Raw genomic sequence first — 24,461 nt, 5'->3', positions numbered from 1 at the left:
AGGAGCATTTTAGGAGCTGGCTTGGCCAGTCAAACACTTGGATTCTGGTTACTTTTATTCCCAGGCCACATAGTTTGAAGTCATTTACACAAGCATCAAACACAATGGGATAGATACTTTTACAAAAGAATGAAAAGCCAGGACTTAGCATCCACAAATGCACCCAAGCAGTTCTCAGGCTACACACAGGTGCAAGGATAAAGCCACTCACCCGACAGCCAAATACAGTTACCTCTAAGGTGCGATAAAGCAGCAGCTCCGCTTCAACACTACAGGATTGTTTACAAGAAGGGAAATGAAGCTCAACTTCTCCAGCTGAAGCTGCAGAGGAATTCAAGGCAGGCAGAAAGCAATTATTCAGCTGGAGTTTGGCCAGGACACTGGAGTTAGCACTGCTGTTCTCACAAACTGTGTCGGGGGACTATGCAATAACCACCAGCACCGTCTACTGAGTCATCAGCACCAATTCCCGCAGAATATGGGTTCTCCTTGGAAATCTCCCACTTCTGGATTGAGCAAGCCTAGCTCTGGTCAGTTTGGGAACAACACAGGACAAGGAGGAAGGGCGAGAAGTATAACTATTAGTGTCACTTTCAAGAGCAGTAAATTTTACATGGATTAAAGGGATGAAATCTTTATATATAGTAAAAAAGATAATTATAATGAAGGCATCTGTCTAGCTGGCACCACCTACAGCAAGACCTGCAAGGAGTAATTGTACAATAACAACGTGGTGTTTAGTGTGAGGTTTAGGACATTCTGCCAGAAAACCTAAAGTATCCAGGTTGTAAAACACTGTAATAAGTAGGTAATCCCCAGCCTGGCGTCCAAGTTACTGCCCTAACCTGTTCCTTATGATTATAAAATGTCTCAGTGTCAGCAGGTTCACTGTGAGTCAGAGCTGAAATAATAAATGGCTTATTCTCCATCCTGATGGAGGAAATACATCACGGCTCATTGTGGCTGGCTTACTGAGGCTTTTTTTTTAAACAGGAAAATGTAAAAATAACCAAGTCATTCTGCCTTATTGCACTTATTTTTGATTAACAAAGCCCTTATTACAATCAAATTAGAAAAGAAAAAACAGCATGTTTTCAATAAGGTCTGCAAAAACAATACCTTAGGAAAAAATACAGAAGAAAAAATACTGCACAAACATCCAAAGAATATGAAATTTGTGACAAATAGCCTCTTTGCCAAAATGATTCCACCACTTGGCTCCTGTAAACAACAAGTTGCCTGAGCTGAGGTAAAGGTCTAGACTCTAACCTTGATGGTACTTTTGCTCCCAAAAAGCTGTCTTTAATCATGTTCCAGCATTCACAACATGCTCACAACTCAAGTCATGCGTTTGAGGTCCACACTCAGGACCTCAAGCTGTAAACTCAGAAGAAAACTGCTATCTCTTGCTTCCTGCATTGCTAGCAAGCAAACAGTGCCCTACTTTTCTCAAGTCTGCCCCAACACACAAACCATACAATATGTCCCCTTGAAAGCTATTAAGAGACCCATGAAACACCAGCACCCCAAAAATACTCATCCTTTACCTAGCACAGAAATATATAATAGCAGGAGTACTGTAAGCAAGTACTGCAATCAGTCCTTACATATTTCGTAAACTAAAAGAACAGTAAGAAGTAGAAGAAAATAAGCATCATTATTTTATGGACTTAGCCAAAAAGTACAGACACATTAAGATGACTATCTCAAGCTCAAATTTGGAGCACATGTATTTTTATACACACAGAGTGGCCTACATACATAGAACACTTAAAACAACAGAATAATAAAGAAAAAACAGACCAATATAGAAAAATATGTAAGCAAGTTATATATAAAAGTTTTAAACAACATCCATTTTCAGAAAATAAATAAAAAATACCTAAAATAGTAGAAAACACAAATAGACAGTATTTGCACAAATTATAAAGAAAAAAATCTGGGATGAATATCACGAAGACAGCCCTGGCTGTTTCCAGGGAAATATCTGTTTGAAAGGATTGTAAGTTCTATGACTCTGCATATTCAAAAGACACAGTAATTGGCATTAGACATACAAAGAATACAAAATTCCTTGAATTAAAATAACATGCACCAAGAATATAAAATTTCTCCAATATTTCACAGTAGGAAAAAAATCCTGACATCTTTTTGCATTATATGTAGAATAACAAGTTATAAACCAATAATTTAACCTGGAATATGAAAACCAAATGTTAATTCCCATAGTACTACTTATAATAAACAGGTAATCAATAGCTGTTAAGTTATTTATGACCAATGCTGTGCCAAAAATACAGATTAAAGTACAAAGTCACTTTTAAAGCATTGTCTCTTGACTACATGTTTTTTAAATGTACAGTTTAAATGAATAAATTAACAATTTCCTTCTCTTGCATATCCTTTCTGCAGCTTCTTATACATGCTTTGGTAACTCAAATTTATCATGACCTTTAAAACCTCAAGATCCTGTGGGTAACAGTGGCCAGGACTCAGAGCTACAGGACAGGCATTTTCATCCTATGCACGTCTGGCCATGCCAGAGTCTGCCTGTGAGACACACTGTAGTGCTGGTTTCCACCACATGCTGTTTTCTAGCTGAAAACCCCGAATAACTTGAGTTCTGTTCTGATGCTATCCATCAACCCTAATTCTTGGCAGCTACTTAAAAGGACTAATGGTCTTGCAGTGGAGTCATGGGACTTTGACTCATGGTCCCAGATTCAGCTCCCAGTTCCATCACCAGCCCCCACGCTGCTCCAGCCCTCTCCTCTGCCCTGTGCTCCTCCTCATCTGCCCCACCACCACTACTGAGGATGCAAACCCTCCTCTCCTCTTGGGCCTCTTCCTAGGCTTTAGATGATGGTTTGATGATTCCTGATACGTTTAAGGTTGCCTTTGCTTGCAATTGCTCCTCTCAATTGCCTTCAATAGAAATGCAAGTCAAAATAAGTGAAAATACTGCCGTGTGAAAGGTTGATACACTAAAGCTATGTAAGCACAACAAACCATGTCATAGTTTCCTGCCAATTTACCCACATCGCATCCCCCACCACTATGTCCTCCACAGCTTCCCATGGCCATAACCTCAACCCCACAATCTGCACCCCCTTTCCCGCTTCGCTGCTTTCACTCCTTTATCTTTAGCAGTCCCCAAATACTGCAAGCCCCCAGTGAAAGGCTCCCAAACTCCACAGAATCCTTAAGCCCCTCCTAAACAATATCCCTTGCTGGGGGGTCCACCTCAAACAGGAGATCCCAAGCATGGTTACTTAACTCTTGAACTGAACCTTTTTTTTTTTATTATTATTTTGTTTTATGACATTCATAATAATGAATATTCCAGTGACGAACACAGAAGCTGGATTCATTACTGCCTTGTGACTCATTAAAGGTTTTTTCTAAACTGAGTAAAGTTTCCATATTTTTGGGCCACATCTCACATTAGAGCTACACTTCAAAATAGCGTTACAAATCAAAGAACTTCAATGACAACACTACAAAGAAGAACAAAACACCCAGCATTTGGAATGGCAAGAAATTAGGATTTATAAATATCCCCCAGATACATTTAAAATTTTTAATCCCTTTCACACTTTGGACTTCAACTCTTAAAAATACAGGAAAAATGTTTCATTTTAAGCTTCTGGACTTTTTAATTTATTTCCGTTTTGGCTTGTGATGTGAACAGATCTGTTCAGTGACATTACACAGCAGTGCTTCTGAAAGCAAAAGTCTGCTCTTTTCTATACTACACCACTAAGAGGAAAAAAACCTCTTCCTTCTGACCCAAAGATCACAGAAAAGACAAGACTTGCAGACAGTTGTCATACCTTGTACTGAACAACAAAGTTGGAAAAAGTACACAAGCCTTGAACTACACAAGCTTCTCCTTTAACTCTTTTCATTATTTTAATTTATGAATAGGAATATTTATTTTCTTAAACACCATTCATAACAAGTTATCTTCCTTACTAATTGTTTGTAACACTCATTTAAGTCTGCATCTTTTTCTTTTATTCTCACCTGCATTTACAATGTTAGTGAAGAGTTGATTCTTTCCAGGTAAGGATTGCTTTTTTGAATTGATAGGAAATCCTGTAAGGTCTTATGGTTGCAGTTTTTCTCCATAACAAACCCTCCATTACGTAGTAGATTACCTACCTTTAAGATATTCCTTTTCTTTGTGACACATATTGTCTTCCCTTTAGAAAGCAAAATTTTCCTAACTAAGCCTCAGCAAGAGAAAGCAGGATTTTACAAAAAAAAACCACAACAACTCATGGCACTCGCGATTTAACTCACATTTCAAAGACTTCTCATTTCCTCTCTTGTCTTTTCTTATAAACACCACAACCAAAACACATTTGTTTGCTTGGGTTTTCAAAGCTCTTCTAGTCCAAAATATGAGAAAATTTCTCTGCAACCCGCTGAGTTTACTGGAAAGTTATTGCTTTTATTGCCATATCAAGACCTTTCAGCCTTTACAGACTTTCTAGACAGTACAAAACTTGCAGTTCAGATACACCTTATATCTGTTCTGGGAGTTGGCAAGCCCAAGACTGATGGATGTCATGACAATCTCTGGCTCAAAGAACGTATTTCACTGCACGGAACTGGGACACATGACGTACTGCTGTGTATCCCTGGTCTTGCTTTCAAAATGGAAAAGGGTGAGAACCCTCTTGAGCTCCATAGGCACGGAAGTGATGCTATTTATTCAAAAAACCCCACACCTGTGCTGTGTGTGAATTGTGTGGTTGTGCTCAGCCTTTAAGAGACCAGACTTCCAAGCGCTGGCAAGCAGGGAGTTAGGTGTGGGTTAAACCCCATGTATAACCCTCACCTTTCTACCTCCTTGGAAGAGCAGACCACTGCAGCCACAAGTGGCACCCACGATTTCTCTAGTGACTAGAATATAGTTGCTTTTTAATCCTTCTTACGGAACCTTCTTCCCTGACCTTTAGTGGCCACTGTGGTATGAGCAAGAAGATGTCCAGAGCTTGGTTTCCAACTCTGTTTGTCAAACTATCGCCTGTACAGACAGAAACCCAGACGTTTCAAGATCTGCACAACATGGCAAACTGGGCCAGTCTCCTACGGAGTCAAAATGCAAAGTCTTCACATGAGCTGGAAACAACATGGCCTGAGATGCCATCTTAGTCTAATGAGCTCAGGACTACACCTAAACTCATGGTGTCTCCTAATTTGAGTCTAAAGGGAACTCTAGGGATGTGCACAAGGGCTGTATCCTTTCTTGGGAGTTATTCACTGTGCCTGATGAAGTTTCTCCTTGTGAACATTTAGAACAGAAACCTATTCTCCTTCACTGACTACCAATCTCAAACAGATCAGCCTCCTAAGCTAAAAGCAGACTACATAACACTCTTCATATCCACTTATCTTCTTCCCCTTCTACAGTTACCCAAGTGCTTGCAACACCAACAGGTACTCCGAATCACAAAAGTCAACAAATGGATATGAACCACTAGACATAAATAAAGGCAGCTTTAACCTTACAGTTAGGAAGGAACCTGCAGGCAACCTCACATGCTGTTCAGAAGAGGACTGTAGTGTCCCAACCAGCTATGCACTCAGGGGCAAACGATAAACCTCTATTTCCCATTTTAAAGCTTCAGTGCTGCAGAAGAACCTCAGAACCTTATTGGACTCTCACACAACTGGTTTCCACAGCAGTTACACACATGACCTTTAGGCTGCCAGTACAAAATGAAAAGTAAAAACTTAAGGGTAAGCAACATCTGTTTTTCTTACTGGTGCAAACTATGTGAACATTAACACAAGATTTACATGGCAGGGGAAAACAGGTGTTAACAGGGAGAGGAAATATTCAGTACAGATATGTTTTTGCTACTCTATTTCTATTCCTCATGTAATAAAATCCAGTGTAAGTAGCACTTAAGCAGATCAGCAGCACTAGCAATGAACTTCGTCAGAAGTTTCTGACAATAAAAGCATATTCTAGCCTCTGGGGTTTTTTCCTTAAATTTGGAAGGAAGTTTAACATTTCAGCATAACTCACTCCATGTTACAGACATTTCTATGAAAAGGCACATGTCCTACAGCAAAGCTCATTTAACAGTCACTTACCAGCAACAAACTTAAAGCCTTTGTTGGCAATTTCAATTTCTGCTCTGCATGATTCATTTATCCCTGGGATAGGCCCGAGCAAGGGATTCTCCCACCAAAAGACAGACTAATCAAATTATTTCAACTCAGTCAGGTATTCACTTTATGCCATCCAGCCCTGATGGCAAAATTGCTTGTAATAGCAGATCTCCCAACGTTAGAGGAAAAAAATTATCTTCACAGGCTAAACACTGGCTTAATCAGAGCCAAGAGGCAAAGTTTCTACAGTTAGAAAGACATAAATGTTACCTCTGTCTCATTCTCATTCCTAATCTTTTACGCTGTCTGGAAAGTGGCTTATATACATATACACAACGGTCTTTTCCAACCTAAACAATTCCATGTTTCTATGACATGCACCCTCGTTTCAGACATGCACTAGACAGAACACAAAATTACCCGACGTGCAAGGCAGCATTGCTACATTGCATCCCAGTGGCTGGCATGGAGAGGACAGATTTCTGTAAGATCTGACAGGTCCCAGCACAGTGTCCAGGACTGAGCAAAAAACCTGAAAAGGCTTGAGGCTTCCCACCCCTCTTTCTGAGTAAATGGGTCATCTATGTGTATCCAAACATACGTACTCCAGAGGAGCAAAATTCTCCTTTCCATTTTCCTTGGCCTCCAGCAGGGAAGGGAGATAGGACTCATGTCTGTCACCCCAAAATTTTATAGAGGACAGCACAGTAAAGTCTCTCGTGCCCACTTCCACTGGCTTATGTGCTGCCACCACAGGGATGCTGACCCAAGAGCTGGCTCATGAAAACAAAGCACCACCCTGGGCCACAGCTGCAAGTTCAGCTGGTGTGTTACTAAATCCTGTTGTTCAGCAGAACAACTGGAACAGTTTGCAAACTTCAACCTCAGAAGAAATCTCCGCAGCCACAGCACTGCCCAGACTACCAGGTAGGCTAATGTGAAAGGCCTGAAGACCCTGGTGTGAGTTGTATTTCATACGTCCATCGTTTGTTGCTACTTTTACACATCATACCTAGCTAAAGGCACCTAACCTGGTAAGTGACTTTTTGTGTCAATTATCTCTTACCTCTGTCTCACCCTAGAAGGTAATCTGAAAATTAAGAGGTTTAGTGTGCTTTCCCTTTAGGTTGGTTACTGAAGGACAAGCTGCAGCATTAGTTCATCTGCTGGACACCTGCACAGCATGGCATGGTGGCTGGCTAGCAGTGAAAAGCACAGTAAAAACCAGCTCTTGCCCCAGGAGTAGACAGGAAACAGGGGTAAAAGATCAAGCAATGATGCCAATAACTATGGTGGGTTATTTTCTTCCTCCGCTCCCACCAACCCCCATAAGCGCCAACAGCTTTCATCTGTCTCCCTTAGGAGAGCCATTCAGGCCTCTACCTCCCCTGGTGCCCCTTCTCTACATCTGCCAACAATGCTCTTGCTCTCGTCATCTTTGAAAATGGAAATATTTCTTCTTGGCTATACAGTTTTTGATGTTGACAGCTTTTATTTCACACATGAAGAACCTCCTGCACGCCTGAAATCTTGCCATCCTTTCCCCATGGTTCCCTTAGCCCTAAGAAAAGGCACTGCCTCCTATAAGAGCATCATGATGCCACCACCACCACTGCTATTTCCTATGTTCTCAAATCCAATGCAGAGGGCAGTCACATGCTCCTGTTTATACATCCCATAATACAAGGCCGCTATTTATCAATAAATGCCTTGAGGTGCAGAGCAAAGCCCAAGCTAATAAAAATCTGCTGGGATAATCTGCTGGTGTTTCACATCAGCAACAGCAGTGGCCAGGGAAAACTGAAGGGAAATCGAGGATGTGGCAAGAGTGTCCAAAAAGTAAAGAGCAAAAGAAAGGGCTGCTGCAGGTATTTGAAGAGTTGGGGAATGCTGTATCAGGGGCACCAATTATTAGTGGGATTAATCAGTTGCCAAATCCTCCGATTATAATTGTATAACTACAAAAAATATTATTACAAAAGCATGAGCAGTAATGATCACATTGTACATTTGGTCACCTCCTAAGAGAGTTCCTAGTTGTCTGAGTTCTGCTCAAATGAGAAGGCTGAGGGCAATACCAGTCATGCCAGCTGGAGGAAAAGGCAGCAGAAGTAGAGGCCCAACTTTTTTTCCCTTTTTTTTTTTTTTTTAAACTCAAATCCAAGGCATTAAAGAATGACTTCAAAAATACACAGGCAAACAGATATACGCTACATTTTGCTTGGTAAATAACTAACCATTGGAACCCATGGCTGCAGGATAACTGCTGGAAAAATGACTTGCAGTGATTAAAAAAGGATTAAATGGGTTTTATAAGCAACAGTATCTGTTGTTAAACATGTTAAAATAAAATTACAAGAGTTAATAATCCATTTGCTTCAGGGCATAAACTAATCCTCATCTAAGGGTAGCAGAGATCTGCTTGCATGTCAGCTCGATATCTGGTGCAGCAACTCCCTTCCACAGGCAAGCAATCCTTGCTTTTAATTCCTGGCATTTAAAAATTGTCTTTCTTGCCTCAAAAAGAGACCATGCTATTGCTCAGGCCTTCAACTGACCTCACATGATTAAGTGGCGTTCACCAGATACACCATTCCCTTGAGGGGCGGGGGTGAAATGCATGAAAAGGGAGGAAAACAGTTTAATTGCTCCACAATTCTGCTCTCAGTTTCTTTAAATACAGTTGTCAGGGCACTAAAACCAAGCATAAGAGTTAAAATTATTGTAAAAAGCTTAAAGACATGAACAAAGCACACAATCTATTAGTACTTTTCAGTGCAAACAGTTCATCAGCCAAATCATTTTGTGAGAAAATAAGATGTTTGAGACAGGCAGCAAGGGAAGATTTTTAATGTCTTAGAACAGAAGAATTTACTCTGCCTGGTAATAATTAAAGCATTATCTAATATCATAGCTTGGTTCTCAAAGATGGAATAGGGTTGACATACAAAGTCCTTGAGATTATGATTCCAACCCTCTCCAAACCCAAATCCAAATCCACGAACCTTACTAACAGATTGGCTAGTCTCCCAGATAATTGCTTCTGGACAAAACACAAGATGGAACCTGACATGTCCAGTGCTCCAATGTGGTAATGAATTTTTGGTTTCAAACACCAGTTTGCACTTTCCCACAGGTAGGAAGGTTGCATGCTGGGGACACTCCTCCCCTGGCTCCGGACATCAGCCCCACAGAACTCATTCCACAAGTGACCTTTCCCTCTACACTGCCAAGCTACACCCACCAGTTTTATTTCTCTGCAAATGTTTTATTATCATCTTTGATTTTTAGGGGGCGGTTGCAAGTTATAGTTGGTTCACTTTGATAATCAACATTTGAACTGCGATTTCAAAAAGGACTTTGCAATTAATCACTTCAACCCATTAGCAAATCAGATCAAGCGTGTCCGGTGTGTTTCCACAAAGTTTGGCACTGACCACCCAAGAGAGTAGTATCAGTACTAGAGCCCCATGTTAAACTGATAGCTAAAACAAGAAAGATAAAATGCCTGGTAAAAAAACAAAAACAAAAACATAACAAAAAAAACCCAAACAAACAAAACAAACACACACACAAAAAAAAACCCACCTCTGAAACTTAAATTAGTTTTACAGAGAATATAAACATACCATTTCAGACCTCTGTATGTATATAGTCCTTCTCCTCCTCTACTGCTGAAACAACAAAGCATGCATGGCAGATGGCATGATTCATCTGAAAATTACTCTAGCAGCACTCTATTAGCCTCTAAGGAGTAAACTAGGATAAAAATATTCTGAATGTTAACTGAAAGTAGGCAGTTGTCATGAGGAGTCATCAGGTCAGTCTTCTTGCTTAGTTTGCAGAATTTTCCTTTCAGTCAGCAATAAGCACTATTCTACCTATCAAGAATTAATATAGAAGCAAGAAAAGCAACTGCAGGACAAAAAGGTTTGTTTTCCCACAAAAAAGCAAAAATGTACCAGCCACAGGCAGGCCAAGAGCCACAGAACATGATGCTACCCATGGCCCCAGCCATTTCTGATGAAATTGGATAGATTCAGTTTCTAGAGACTGCACATCTTAGCTAGGGGAACAATTTTCCACGTGCCCAGTAGCTGAATGCAAATCTGCTCAGTTGAAAACATGCAAGGGACCTCAGGAAGTCTGTCCCTGCCCCAAGATATCAACAAGTATGCCCACCAGCCCACATGATATACAGAGTAACTGGCCAGGGAAGTGACAAAACTAAGGTCTGCATCACATTCAGTGCCAAGGTAGCCTTACCAAGCAGCCTGCCTTAAAAAGTCAGTTAGAGCACTATACTATCAATCCCCCTGTTTTACAAAAAGACAGTAGTCAGCTGTCCTGCATGTCTTCTCCCAGAGAAATTAAAAACCATAGGAAGTAAGAACTTGGGTATCCAGATGCAAGGAACACTGAGCACTCACTCACTGACCTGTTGGACTAGCACAGGTTGCCTCCAACTGAAACAACATCACTCATTTGAAAAAGAGAAGCAAAACACACACTTAGGTGGTTCAGATTATGCTGACAGTAAAAAACTTATTACAGTGCAGGATACTGCCCCAGGACTGACCACTGTAATTACCTGGACTCTGGGCCCCAAGCTAAAAATCTCCTTCCCATATAAACAGTCCAAAAGAACTGATTTATTTTTCTGCTCTGTCAACAATAATCTTCAGTCAACAGAAGTTGAGTATTTGGTGTGTTTTAATATGCAGGTTAACCAACCAGGGGATGAAGCCAGTAACAGTTGCCCTCATCTTTGGGGAGAAGGTGGTGAAACTGTGCTTAATGTCATCTCCTCAAAAAGGCATTTACGCTACCACGTCAGCCTTGTTGCATAACCAAGTTGTGCAATCATTGCAAATTCATTTACATCTTCATTTTTGTTCCAGAGCTCCAGAAAGGGGAAGGAGGGATCTCTGTCAAGTGATGGTGTAGACTTTGCAGAAGTCCTTGGCCACGGGAGGATGATCTGAAGAGGGGTCGGAGGCAGTGGGAGGGCACCGGGACACCTTCAGTAATGCCCCTACGCTCATCCAGAGCAGATGTTTGGAACAGAGTTTTAGTTAGAAACCTCAAAGCAAAGAATGACTTCATAGCATCAGGGGATGACTAGCGCTGGCTTGGGCTGCAAGCAGAGAAGATTATGGTTTCTCCTTTTAATGCTCATTACTGTGTCATTGCCACAGAATTGTAAAGAAGAAAATGGCAAGAGTGCAGTATCAGGTTTTCATAGACTGAACAAACTGGATTATTCAAGAGTGACTCAAGTTTCCTAACAAGCATGGAAAAGTCGGTATTAAGATAGTATCTCCTGATTTTCCCAAAATCAATTGCAACAGGCTGCACTTTAAAATTCTGCATTAAACTCCTATCCTTGTTTGTATTTCAAGAAGGCATTTACTGGATTTACTACACTTGTATATAAGGAGGACACAACACACCAAAAGCACCAGGGACCAGACCCTAGATCAGCACTAAAACTCCACCAGCTAGAATATATACTCACATAAAGCTGGGAGAGACATTCAGCCCTTGCAGTAAAGGTAAGCCCTCAACCATACAGATCTGACACCACAGTTTTACTTGGAGGCTGTGTATATTCATCAAGGAAAAAGGGGAAATAAAGCAAAAAAATTAATCCCCCAACTTGAACCAAAAGTGAAAGCTTCTGGCTCAACGCTATCCATCCAACTCTGAGGTTTACAAACATCATGCTACCTGCATTTAAAATGCTGAACTGCCTTCCAGCTCTGCCTTAATTTTCATCCCAGTGATGGTAGGGACAAGATATTATAACAGTTGTGAAAAAGTAAAGTTGCTCTGAGTTAAACATGCAGCCACACTCTGGGTTTTCACATATAACAAAAAATAAGTACACTTTTTTTGGTATTTCTTCCTTCACTATAAATTTCTCAATAGTAATCAAGATGTAAATATATCTAGCTAGATAAAAATATAGAGTGCATTTTTATTTATGTCTAAATTATAGAACAAAATTTGATCAGATCACATGTGAGGCTGCATCCTCATCCTGAATTTCAAATACCTTCTGGTTTGAGCTGCAGACCTGTCTGCCTAGCAGAGGTCAGCTCAAAGAGTCAGGGCTGAAGCAGGACAAGTGTAGCAGTGTCAACAGGCAAACAGCAACTGCAAATACCTTAGCAGCCTCACCTGGCTCTGGCAACCCAACCTTCCTTAACATTACCACGAAGTTCATTAAAAAAAAATAGTAGTAATAATAATGAATCTAACCAAAAAACATTTATCTGGGAGTAACATTTCATAGAACCATGGAATCATAGAATGGTTTGGGTTGAAAGGGACCCTAAAGACCATCAAGCTCCAACTCCAACACCACAAGCAGGGACATCTTCCACTAGAGCGGGCTGCTCAAAGCCCCATCCAACCTGGCCTTGAACACTACGAGGGATGGGTCATCCACAACTTCTCTGGACAACCTGTGCCAGTGTCTCATCACCGTCACAATTAAGAATTTCTTCCTAATATGTAATATATACCTACTATCTTCCAGTTTAATCTTTCGCTTTAGCACAGGCATCGCTTCCCTCACCTGCACCTCCAGACACGCTGAAAGATGCTACTGAGGAATAAAGCCAGCAAGCAGCACAGTGTCCTCCAGAGAGGCCACCAGATATACCTTAACTGATTTAAGCAGTCAGCAATCTATTTAGTGAATCACTAGAAACTTCTCGGGTAACTGCAAAGAGAAAATGTGATTCCTTTCCTTGACCTCCTCTTCACACCTGAGCAGCAAGCAGAAAAGTACCCACAATTGCACCTGGAAGACAGAAGCATTTCAGCAGGACTCCGCTGGCAGGCTCAGCTCCTGCACGAGACAGCTGTCGGGTCACAACTCACTGAAATCTGCACAGCAGCACCCTGCCAGCATTGAGGCAGAATCCAGGCCCTAGGCTTTCCCAGAAAGCCTCCTGCTCACACCTCCCCACACCTCCAGTACTTGCACGGGGAGGACGGCTGCTGGGGGCAGTTGGGAGCAGCCCCACAGTGCTCTGATGCTGGAGCTTCCTAGGGCAGTCCTGCAGGGGAAGGGTGTGAAGGGACAAGGAAAGAAGAGAGCGACTAACAGAACAGTTACAAATTACACCTGCTAATTGTGCTTTTCCAGGCGTAGACAACAACAGCAGGTATAATTCCTCTTCCCTCAGTGCACCACCAGGATGCCTTCAGAGAGCCAGGTTTTCTGGAAGAAGGGGCTTTGGGGGTGGCAAATAATTATATTTAATTTAAAGGTTCACATTTGAAGAGAATATTTTTGGAAAGAAAATCAACACATTAACAGCGAGCAGGAGCACAGAGCACATAATCCTTTCACATCCTGACAGGGGAGAATTGCGGAGGCCTGCTATGAAGCATGTCTGAATAACAGCATCTTCATTTTTTGAATATCTAATTAGGAGTTTCTATATATTGCAAAGCATTGCTATAAGATATAATTTAGTTGGCAAACATTAAAGATCTCTCAGTCTGTAAGTATGCTTTTGGCAATCAAAATTCAAATCTGGGTATATATCCAAGATACGTATGGCACTGATACTTTTTTTTTTTTAATTCTAACAATTACAATCAAATTAGCACATTAGTTCAAATCAGTTTTAAGCAAATACAAGCTACAAGCAAATGAGCCTACACCATGACAACAACAGTATATTTTTGGATTATTAGTATCCTTACTCCTGTTAGCAGCTTCAAATACATTTAACACATATTAAAGGGCAGTAAAGATCTAAGAAGGTTACAGATGCCAGAACTTAGCACCAACTTAAAACTCATATATGCCAAAAAAACATTTCCAATTGCACTAATTCCCACTGTGGGAACTGAAAGGCAGATTCGTATAACACAATGGGCAACAAATCCATTCCTTTGATTTCAGTCGCCAAATTTTAATTAATTTTCATCCAGGCAAACACTAAGTATTTCTGCTGATCTTGCAGGATGTAAGCTCATTTGCACAATAAATGCGGTCTAACAAGTCACCACATTTATAGCAAGTTGCTTCAGCCTTATCTAACTGCGTAGTTTGAAAAGTCAGTGATGGGTAAGTGAAACCCCACCCACGTCACAGTTTCTGGAGTTAAGTGCAAGAAAACTGAAGAAGTTGCTACCTTCCCATTGCTAGTGAGACCGCCAACAGTATATCGAAAATTGGAGTCCATATTCTCAACTATGTGTATATTCCTTATTCAGTAAGGGAAAAAAACATGCACTTTGATTTTTCTCCTACAAAACTAATGTCCGTGTTCCAATGCCCCAGAGCTTCCCTTTCAGTAAAACAATCAAAACCAAAGTACCTCTGCTGTATAACTTTAAATAGGTCCGCATATAAGCAAAATGGCCACAAGTTCTGCCTGTGTCAGGAGGCACATATCACTACAGCACTAAAGCAGACACCACCAGGAGGTGGATCTGCCAGCAGAACGGGCAAGTGGTGCATCCCAGGACACAGCCTGTGCGTAGCACCTGCTGCCCATCCACACACGGCCAGTTCCAACACGGAAACTTACAGCCAGGTCCAGGCAACCAAGAGGGGTGTAGAGCCCTCCCAGATACAGTACTTTTGCTCACTTGCTACTCTCCTTCTCTGCAGCATCAAGAGCGGAACAAGAGAGCGGTGACAATACTGCATGGCTACCGAGCTGCAGGTCAGCCTCAGCAAGTGGCTGCCCTCTGCATCTCCTGTCCTTATGAACCCTCAACTTTGCCCAAAATTACAGTTTCCATGGAGAGCACAAAGGCTGCTCACACATATCACTCCATATATACACACCACTCGTTTCATTAAAATGGTTTTAATTTCCTGATTTCCACGCATTATGAAAATTTCATTCCGGTAGTAGCTAAATTACAGGAGGGTGTCTCTAATATTTTCAGAGGGACGCACCAACGTGCAAGAACCAGACAGCAGCCCACTTCATTTCACATCCTGGCACAGAAGCATGGAGGTCTGGCAGGAAGCAGCCACTGACCAATAAATAGTAAAAAAAAAATAAGATGCTTATTAAATAAGGAATGCTTTATATTACAAAGCACAGCTAGAAGATATAATTTAGTCGGCAAATAGTATGGGTTAAAGGCATCTCTGCTTGCAAGCACTTTTTTGGTAATCAGTCCAAATTTAAATCTTGAGTATGTAGTATTTCAGAGACAGTGTCCCCAGTACATTCTCTCAAGTACGCATGTGCCAGGCCTCAGAACCTACACCCCTTAGACCTCTGTAACAACAGCCTTGACAAAATTAAAAAGGAGCCCCTCATGCTCACACCAACACAAGCCTAGGTTGCACACATCAGTAAAGCACTTGGAGAAACATAGGCTACTTGGGAATGCAATCACAGCCATCCCTGGCATGCTGTCTTGAAGCAGCAACAGGACTGAATGCAATTCCAGCTGCATGGATTCCTAGCATTCCCAAAAACTAGATTTCTAAGATTAGAACAAGAGAAGACTTGTACCTTAAAGTTTAATTAACTCTAGAATAAGATGTATTTTTAAACAAAACTATAACATCATTGATACTATCCACTGATGCAAGATGCCTTTAACAAAAGTAAGTTGTCTGAGCAAACTGAGTGTTGCCCTCTGCTCCTCCAGCAATTCCTAATTTCTGTCTGACACAGCAGCTGTCAGAGTCCCAGGAGGTTATAAGTGACTATATTTTTAAAGCTGGAGCCACTTCTGGTCCCATGTACCACGAACCAAAGCATTGCTAAACCTCTACCATTCATTACAGAGGTGCTTCAAAACTTAACACATTTGCCTTCTTAGGTATCACTTTAAGCAATCTGGTAAAGATCAGTATCCACTATCAAAATCTAGAACAAGCATGAGTCCTAATGAAGTTCTTAGAAGATAATCATCAACCCAGTAAAAGCAGCTGACTTAGTTCTTTTTATTCCTCCACCTTCTACCTTAAGAATGAAGACCTACCAAGAAACCTCATGATACAGCTGCTGCACTGCTCATTTAAGACATCTGCATATTACAAACTACAGTACAGGAAAAAAGCACCTTTGTTGAGTGAACACAAGTGATTAATGTTTACTAAGTATATTTAGAAATAATAGTTAAATGTGAAAAGCACTTGTCCTCATAGATCAATTAATTCACGCTAAAGCTCTCTACAGAATAGCAGAGGTGCTGTTCTAAATGTGAGTCTTCACAGCACACTTTATTTCTGAAGTGCAATCTATCATCATGAACAGCAGTTTCCCCAATATTTAAAACTCATTTTGGCAACCAGACTTACAAACAAAATGCTAAAAAATTCATTAAAATATTAGTATGCACTACCATATGCTTAACTATGACTAGCTGCAGCCAGCACCCGTGAATTTGAAGTTCCTTCCTCACAGGAGTTGACAATAAAGTAAATATATCCATCTTCTACATATTTCTAAAAGAGGAAAACAATAAACTATTTATCAGGTTATCTTTGCTATGTCTTACTTTTTATTCATTACTCAAGGTTATAAAATAATTTTCATTAGGAATCCTTGTTTCATATATGAACTTTCTCCCAAAACAGAAGGGCTGAGGGTTGAATCTCTGTAGCCACAGCCTTGCATATTTCACAAACCTGTGGCTGCAAAATGTATCTGCATTTTTACTCCTAAAGCCAAGCACTCCTTTCACAAGCTGAGTTAACAGAGATGCACATATTTAGATTGCATTATGCTCTGAAACTGAAAAAAGCCTGAGTAGACATCTCAAGACTACATAATTTCAGGAGCCTTATTAAAAAAAACAAAACACCAAAAATATTGCCTATATTACTGTCAATAATGGCATTAAAGAAAACAAACAGAACAAAACAAAAGAAACAAACAAAAAATCAAAACAAAAACCACCTCACATACCTCACCTAAACATTTTGTATTTTGTACCACACTGCTTCCCCTTTCCATCCCAGGCAACAAAAGCTCCAGTTCCCGAAACCACCAACTTCACTAATAACTTGTAAAACCACGTAAGTAATACAAAAATAATGTTAATAAGGAAGCAGCTGACTGTGCCACAAAGAATGCAGTGGCAAAGAGAGCAGTTACATCACTTTTGTATCGAAGTTCTTTTAAGTCAAGCACTTCAAGAAAATTTAGTTCATTATGTCAGTATACAAAAAGCCACTCACATGTTTTGTTTTGTTTTGGTGTTTAGTCTTACTTACAATCTTAAAAGTAAATGAACAGATATCACAGCAGATAGAGATTGGGCAAAGAAAATTAAGAGACAATTAACACATAATTCAAGGCCCTGATGGGAAGCTCAGAACCGCTGATGAACGCTGGGGCACATTGAACCAGACAGCTCGAGCTACTGGCAGCGGGCATATCTTGCATTCCAGCTGCTGAGAGGTGGCTCAGTCCCTCCTAGCCTCAACCTGCCAGCAGGACAAAGGCCAGGGAAGCAAGCCCACACACCACCCCAAAAACAGGGCAGCATCATACAAGTTTGAGGTCAGAACGGACTTCTTCCTTCAAGCAAGAGCTGAGGTCAAAAGGACAAACGTAAGAGAAGAAACAAAATTTAAGTTTAAAAGGAACAAACAGTTAAGGGTTTGTTTCGATAAACATTGTGACACGGCTTCGCCATGAGTTACTCAGGCACAGGCAAGGAGAGTACCTTGCACCTGCAAAGGCTAAGCTGAACATTCATATCTGAAACTAAGCAAAGTGCAAGCTGGTGACTCAAAGACAACATAGGCTGCTACAAGAGACATTTTGGTGGCAGCGAGCAGGTATGCAAGACGCTAAATAGTTTTCTCCCAACAAGGTCGGCAGAGGCTGGAACTGGTGTGGACATTTCTCTGAGCGTGCCCCAGCTGAGGCCAGGTGTCATGGCAGAGCAGACTCAATTACAGCTTCCAGCTGTTGAGGCTATTACTAGTGTGACATGTAAAAAGGTGTGACTGTAATAGCATTTACTTTGACAGAATCCATAAACAGAAAACCAAACATACACACTTGTATCTGCATATGCATGTGCTGCATGTATGTATAATACAATGCGTGGTGTTGGGGGGGCCACAAATCACCTAGGGCAACATCTAAAGGGACAGAGGTAAATGACTGCAGGTGTGTCACCAGTACTGAGAGAACACACAGCAGTTAAACGCAAACTTCAGTTCAGCTGAGCACAATTCAATTGTGTTATTTCCACCTTAAAAAAAAAGCATAATAAAAATCTCACAAAGATGATATTTAATGTCCTTCTAATCCAAACTATTCTATGACTCTGTGACTCTGTGTAGTCACTTTAAATAAATCATACAAATTTCCACAATTTAAATTCTTTATTATCTAGATTCAAAAGCTTCAAACAGCTTCATCGAAAATTATTCTTGATTTCTCAGCCTTTCTAACATTTTTTACTACATGTGGCTTTCAAATCAAATACACCACAACCCAAAATTCATTTTGCATAGAGATCAATCCACTACAGAATAGAGTGCTGACCACCAAGTACTCCTATGGTAAGGCCATCCAAAGCACCTGTCCCATGCCTGTTTTGTCCGCAGGCTTTGAGGCTTACATATATTCATCCTTCCGCAGCTAGATATCTCTTCTCATTCCTTCAACAATGGCAACAAATGCATTTAGGTGATCAAGTTTCCTTGGGACTAGAAGTCGAGGAGGTATATATGGTCACGTGACCTTAGCACCTGTCACTGTGAAAAATCAACAATACATCTACCAACAGATGAGTGACACCAAAACTCCATGTTTTCTGTTTAAGAAAGTTACAGGTTTTTATTTGAACCCATTTTCAAAGGCAGGCTAAAAGGATGAGACCATTCAAGGAAGCTCAACTGTGACAGCACCTTTACAGTAAATCTCCACACTTGCCATAAAGCAAACACATCATGAAATATGCACATCACAGGAGACGTTTTATATTTTATATATGATGAATAGTCAAAAAGCTATCAGATTTAAGTAAAGGAAGAATTATCTACAGCTGCATTGAAATTCTTGTCTTTTCTGTCTTAAGCCCTGTGTCTCGTACTATCACAGGAAAGGAAAAATGTTGCCTTCACTTGACTACTGCTAGGAGAAAAGTTTCATTCTTCCGTGCAGCTTTCACAACAATTTCTTTGTTATCTCTGAAACACATCTTGTTCTTGGCCTCTGCTTTCTCTGTGCAACACCAGTCACTATCGGCACTCATTCACAACCAACAATGAAGCAGGTCTGGTAGAGCGCATCCCAAGTGCTTCATTCAAGGCAGCCACACCATGGGAGCTCATGGGGACTTTGCTCCCTTAGAGTTCATAAGGCAGAGTTTGTGACAAGAAAGTCTGGAATAAACTACTTTTTATGTATCAGTGAGAACAATTTTACCCACTTAAATAAGCTACTGGTAATTTTATGTTAATACCTTTAGCTTATACCCTTATTTAAAAAGCTATTTTTTTAATGTTTTTATTCAGAATAAATTGGAAGCTATTTCAAGCTCCTAACAGATAATGTTGACACTTTTGAACTTCTTTATTCATAAAATATGAAAAAGTAGTTCAACATCAGGTATTAAATCAGGACAGTACATATTCACAAGCATTAGAGCAGTTAGACCTCATTTTCTAGGTGAGAGAAACACAGCCTTGCCACTGTGCAGAAAGTGTACATTCTTTTTAAGTTCTTGTGCGTTCCATACATTTTGTGTATAATTAGAAACGTGCCTTATTGCACTTATAAATATGCAAACCCCAACAAGACCAAGTGTCTCAAAGTTTTATTTAAGGGGAAAAAAAAAAAAAATACCTCCTCTTTCTCAGACTGCGTCACACCAGTGCACAGTGTGCTCCCAGCCCTAAGTCAGTGCCAGTCTCTAACGCGAACCCGCGCTCCCTCTGTCAGCAGAAAAGTCGGTTGCTAATCTGTGCTCATCTCCGGAGCGATGTTCCTCCTCTGCGGGGCCCTCGGCTGACTCAGGATTCGCTCCCAGACCTACGCCTGCACCTACACCATGTCCCCAGACCATGAGCAAACCAACAGCTCCCAAACTGGAAAAAAATAAAAATAATCCTTACTCAAGATGAGCCGCGGAGAAGTGGTGATAAACAAGGCACATGGGGCTGCACGCCTCAACCAGATCGGTTATAGCATTGACACCCAGAGGCTGCTGGTAACTAAACCTGAAAGTGTGTTTCAGAAATGCCACGCTCACTTAGCTTAAGTGGTACATTCTGCAAGTATGTAACTTTCAGGGCAGCCTGGCAGTGATGCAGCCAAAGGAAGGCATGAGAGCAACGTGAATCCAATGCCTAACACAGTGACTATTTAATTACGGAAGGAGAGCACATTCGTATTTACCTGCCAGCAGTGGCAGGGTACGTACTGCACTGTACCAGAGGGTACTACAGCCAAAAAACATACCAGTAACGGCTCTCCCTGTCATAGCAGAGCTATGTGAGCATAGGAAGAGTTCTATCGGGGGAGGTGTGCAAGACTTCTTCCTTTCTGAAGCACCACAGGACAAACAGCAATAAAAATAAGAAGAGCCTAACAAGTTATACAGCTATCAGTGTTTCTTATTTGTTTGCTTGAATTTGGGAGTTCTTTTATTTTGGTTTGTTTGGCTTTTAGTTCTCTTCCACTCCTTCTGAAAAGGCACTTAAGGAGACTAAAATACCACTGGAAAAAACCCAGCATTTCCAAGTGACAAGTTACCTTATTTAAAAGTTGTCAGCTATCAATCACTTCACTCCTATTAAAGTTTTTCATGACAGATGTCTTCAGAGAATTATCCTTAACATTTTTTTAGTCAAACACATCGATAGAAACTAACAAACTACTTTTGCAAGCCTTAAAAGCCTTCAGCAAAATGAATTACAGATTAATCTGCATTGCCTTAGCAGGATGTTGCTTACCTCTAAAAAAAACCCAGGAATTTACAAAAATCGGACGTAACAGACATTCCTAGCAATGCAATTAAAAACACATAAATACAGGATTTGAGTTGAGACTTTCTTTTCTTAAAAAAGGCAAATAATACAAACACTACAAAGCGAAGCAAAGAGTTTGACTGGCCCTAACTGGAACTAAGTCACGAATACAGCAGAACGCGCCGATGCCGTGCTGGGTGCGTGCACCTCACGCATTCACTGCCATCATTTAATCCCTCGCAGGGCGGAGGAGGCTCTGCCTGTACGCAGACGGCAAAAAACTCGCTCTGACAGTGCTCTCATGCAACAGTGTCACGAAACGCAGCACTGCTTGTGCCGCACACAGGGGCACGGGTGGGTGACACGTTCTTCACAGAGGCCTCGGAGAGAGAGGATTCGTTCACAGCAGCGTTAAGACTTTATCACCCACTGCGATACAAAGCTGGAGCGTACCACGGGCCTGGCACTGCCACACAACCCCAGTCGAAGCTTCGCCTGTCTCGCCCCCCAGCTGTATGGGGAGCAGCCAGTGCCCACGGGGTCACCTGGGACCTGGCGAACGGGTCCCCCGGGAGCCGGGAGTGGCAGTGCCGCATCCGGCCCCACCGCCTGGCTCTGGGCAGCACCGGCCGCTCGGCTCCGGCCGGCGCGGGGCTGAGCACAAATCCCGGCCGCCAACAGGTTGCTCCCACTAGCCTGCTGCGACGGCAGGAACTGAGCTGCGGGAGGGAGGGAGAAGCTCCGTCTCACCACGTAACACAAGAAAGACGCTCCCGCAACCCAAGTTTAACAAAGCCATCAGGACAAATACTGCGGCTTACTCATTAAACACATGGTATTTCTGCAACCCTTGTTCTGCCTCCGCTCTTTCCCCATCCCTGTTTGCCTCTGTCCCCGCTCCGCCGCCCGACGGCAAACCCCTGCCGCGCCGGCACGGACTGGGGCCGGGCAGCCCCAGGGGCCGCGGCGGTGCTCCCACGGCCACCCCCAGCACACGAGTGTTGAACCCCGGCCCTGCCGGCCGCCCGAGGGGAGCAGGAGGCGGCAGCGCTCCCGCCGGGTTTGCCCGGGGACGGCGCCGTGACACCGCGTGAACTTTTGCTTTCGGCGGGGCAGGGCTGGCGGGGGGAGGAGGGCGGAGAGCGGAGAGCGGGGGGGCGGCTCCGGCCCCTCCAGCGCCCTACCGGCGGGAGGGCTAGAACGCTTTTTTTTTTTTTTTCCCCTTAGGAGTTTTGCCTTCGGAAAGGTGGAAAAAGAAGTAAAAATATAAGGTTAAAATCAACGCGTGGGGCCGGACCACTGCAGGCTCCGCGGCGGGCAGCGTGCAGCCTGGGAGAGCGGCGTGCCCGGCCGCCTGCAGCGCTGCGGCTCCTGCCTGCGCGGCAGCAGAACCTCCCGGTGCCCCCTCCGACGGGGCGTCCCCCACCACCCGCCTCTCACCTTCCAGCCGGCCGAGCTGTTGCTGTCGCCCTTATCCTTGAAGTAGGGGACGCTCTTGACCATCCACTCGTAGATCTGAGAGAGGGTGAGCCGCTTCTCGGGGGAGCTCTCGATGGCCTTGGTGATGAGGTCCGCGTAGGACAGGTTGCCCCAGGCGTTGCGGCGCGATGAGCTGCTCTTGCGGGGCTGCCCGGCCACGGGGCCCGGTGATAGACCGGCCACGGGCGGCGGCACCGGCGGCACCGGCGGCGGTCCCGGCGGGTGGAGGCGGCAGCCGGCCTCGGGCGCCGGGAAGTCCCCGCAGCGGCAGGCGGCCGCCTCCGGGGGGGCAGCGGCGGGGGGCAGCGACGCGAAGTCCTCGCTCTCCTCTAGCAGGCTGAGGTTGCTGATGAAGTCGGCGCTCAGCGCTCCAGAGGCGGCTGCCCCGGCCCCGGCCGCGGTCCCGGTCGCCCCCTCGGGCTGCCCGCCGCACGACGGCGCCGGGCTGGAGGTGGCCGAGCTGGGCGGGTTGAACTCCGGCCGAGGCAGAGGCCAGGTGCAGGAGCGGGGCCGCGGCAGCGGCTCGAAGTCGGGGTCGATGTCCACCAGCTGCGGTGCTTCGGCCATGGCGAGGCCGGGGCGGGAGCGCGGCAGCGGCAGCAGCAGTGGGGTGGCTGGGGCTCAGCGCCGCCGCCCCATGCAGGCTCCGGGCGTGGATCGGCGCGGCCCCGACGGCGCGGCCGCCAACTCTCCTGGCCCCGCCGCCCTAAACCTCCGGCCTGACCTCCTGGCCCCGCCGCTCTAAGCGCTGCCCCTGCCCGGTTCCCGGATCCCTGCCCTCCGCGGCAACTGCAAACAGAAGCGACCTAGCCGCCCGGCGCACACCGACTGGAGCGACCGCCCCGCGCGGGCCCGCCTCCAGCCTTCCTCCTCCTCCTCCTCCCGGCGGGGAGGGACGGCCCGCGCCGCGCCAATGGCAGCGCCGCGCCGCTCGCCCGCCTCCCGCCGCGGGGCCGGTTTGGCAGGAGGGTGCCGGTGCCCCCGTGCTGTGTCTGGGTGGTTTTTGTTTTCCGGCGGCGGAGGGGGGTGAGAAGCGGCGGGCGGGCGGCGGTGCCCCCCGCGGCCGGGGCTGCCCGAAGGCAGTAACTGCTCGCACGGCGAACCGCGGGGGATTGCCACGGAAAATGCCCCCGCGAGTGTTTCTACCTCAGCCGCTGCCGGTGGGGTCCTGCCGCCCGCATCGACGGGCCCGGTGCCTGACGTCCCCGGGGATCAACGGGGGCAGGGAAGCATCCCTCGGGTGCAGCGGGGCGGCTGGGGGAGTGCACGGAAGCGGGGAGGGGGTGTTCCCACCAGCATCCCGGCAGCGCTGGCTCCGAGCGGAGCGCTCCTGCTCTCCGTGCGCCCGCCCCGCGGGGGCCCTGGCAGCCCCCGCGCACGGGACCGGGGGCTGCGACAGCTGCCCTGGCTCCCTCTTTCTCTCCCTCCCTCCTTCCCAGGCCGGCTCCTCGCCAGAAAGTGTCTGCGCCTCACGAAGTGATAAACCTCCCCTTCGGCTGAGCGTGTTTTCATACCGTGAGTTGGTGTTTTATTCCGTGAGTAGTCGCGGGAGCGCGGGATAATTTCATTTTAAGTCAACTATTAAACATGCTTTATATTTTTCCCTGCAAATCCCAAGGGCACGCGATTTATTAAAGCTTGTATTCCTCCCTTTCAAAGAGACAGCAGCTACAGGACCACACCACCTCCGTCTCCCCAACCCACCAACATACAAAGATATATCCATATATCTATATATCTATATATATAGATACATACATACATATATGTTCGAGGCAACTCAGAAGTGTTACTCTGTTTAAACTTAAAAAGAAGACATGTGCTTAAGCTAGGGAAACGATCCCAGGGATGAGGCACGACTCAACACCTTGTTCAAATTGGCAAACCCTACTTTTCATAAAATCTGTTTTGTTCTCAA

The 24,461-nt window shown here is 44.1% G+C and overlaps 1 protein-coding gene across 1 annotated transcript in view; it reads right to left on the bottom strand.

Moving 5' to 3' along the window:
* Nucleotides 1-23,309, bottom strand: part of FOXO1 (forkhead box O1) — a 64,583-nt gene extending 41,274 nt beyond the window's left edge. Inside the window, exon 1 of the mRNA XM_050332077.1 lies at nucleotides 22,505-23,309. Coding sequence (XP_050188034.1) covers nucleotides 22,505-23,110 — 606 coding nt within the window. The 5' untranslated portion in view covers nucleotides 23,111-23,309. The remainder of the gene's footprint in view (nucleotides 1-22,504) is intronic.
* Nucleotides 23,310-24,461: the final 1,152 nt, after the last annotated feature.

This window comes from Myiozetetes cayanensis, unplaced genomic scaffold (genome assembly GCF_022539395.1).
Source record: "Myiozetetes cayanensis isolate MyiCay16 unplaced genomic scaffold, myiCay2020 scf5-8, whole genome shotgun sequence".
Classification (NCBI taxonomy): domain Eukaryota; kingdom Metazoa; phylum Chordata; class Aves; order Passeriformes; family Tyrannidae; genus Myiozetetes; species Myiozetetes cayanensis.
Note: the sequence above shows the minus strand (reverse complement) of the source record. Positions and strands in the feature narration are given on the sequence as shown.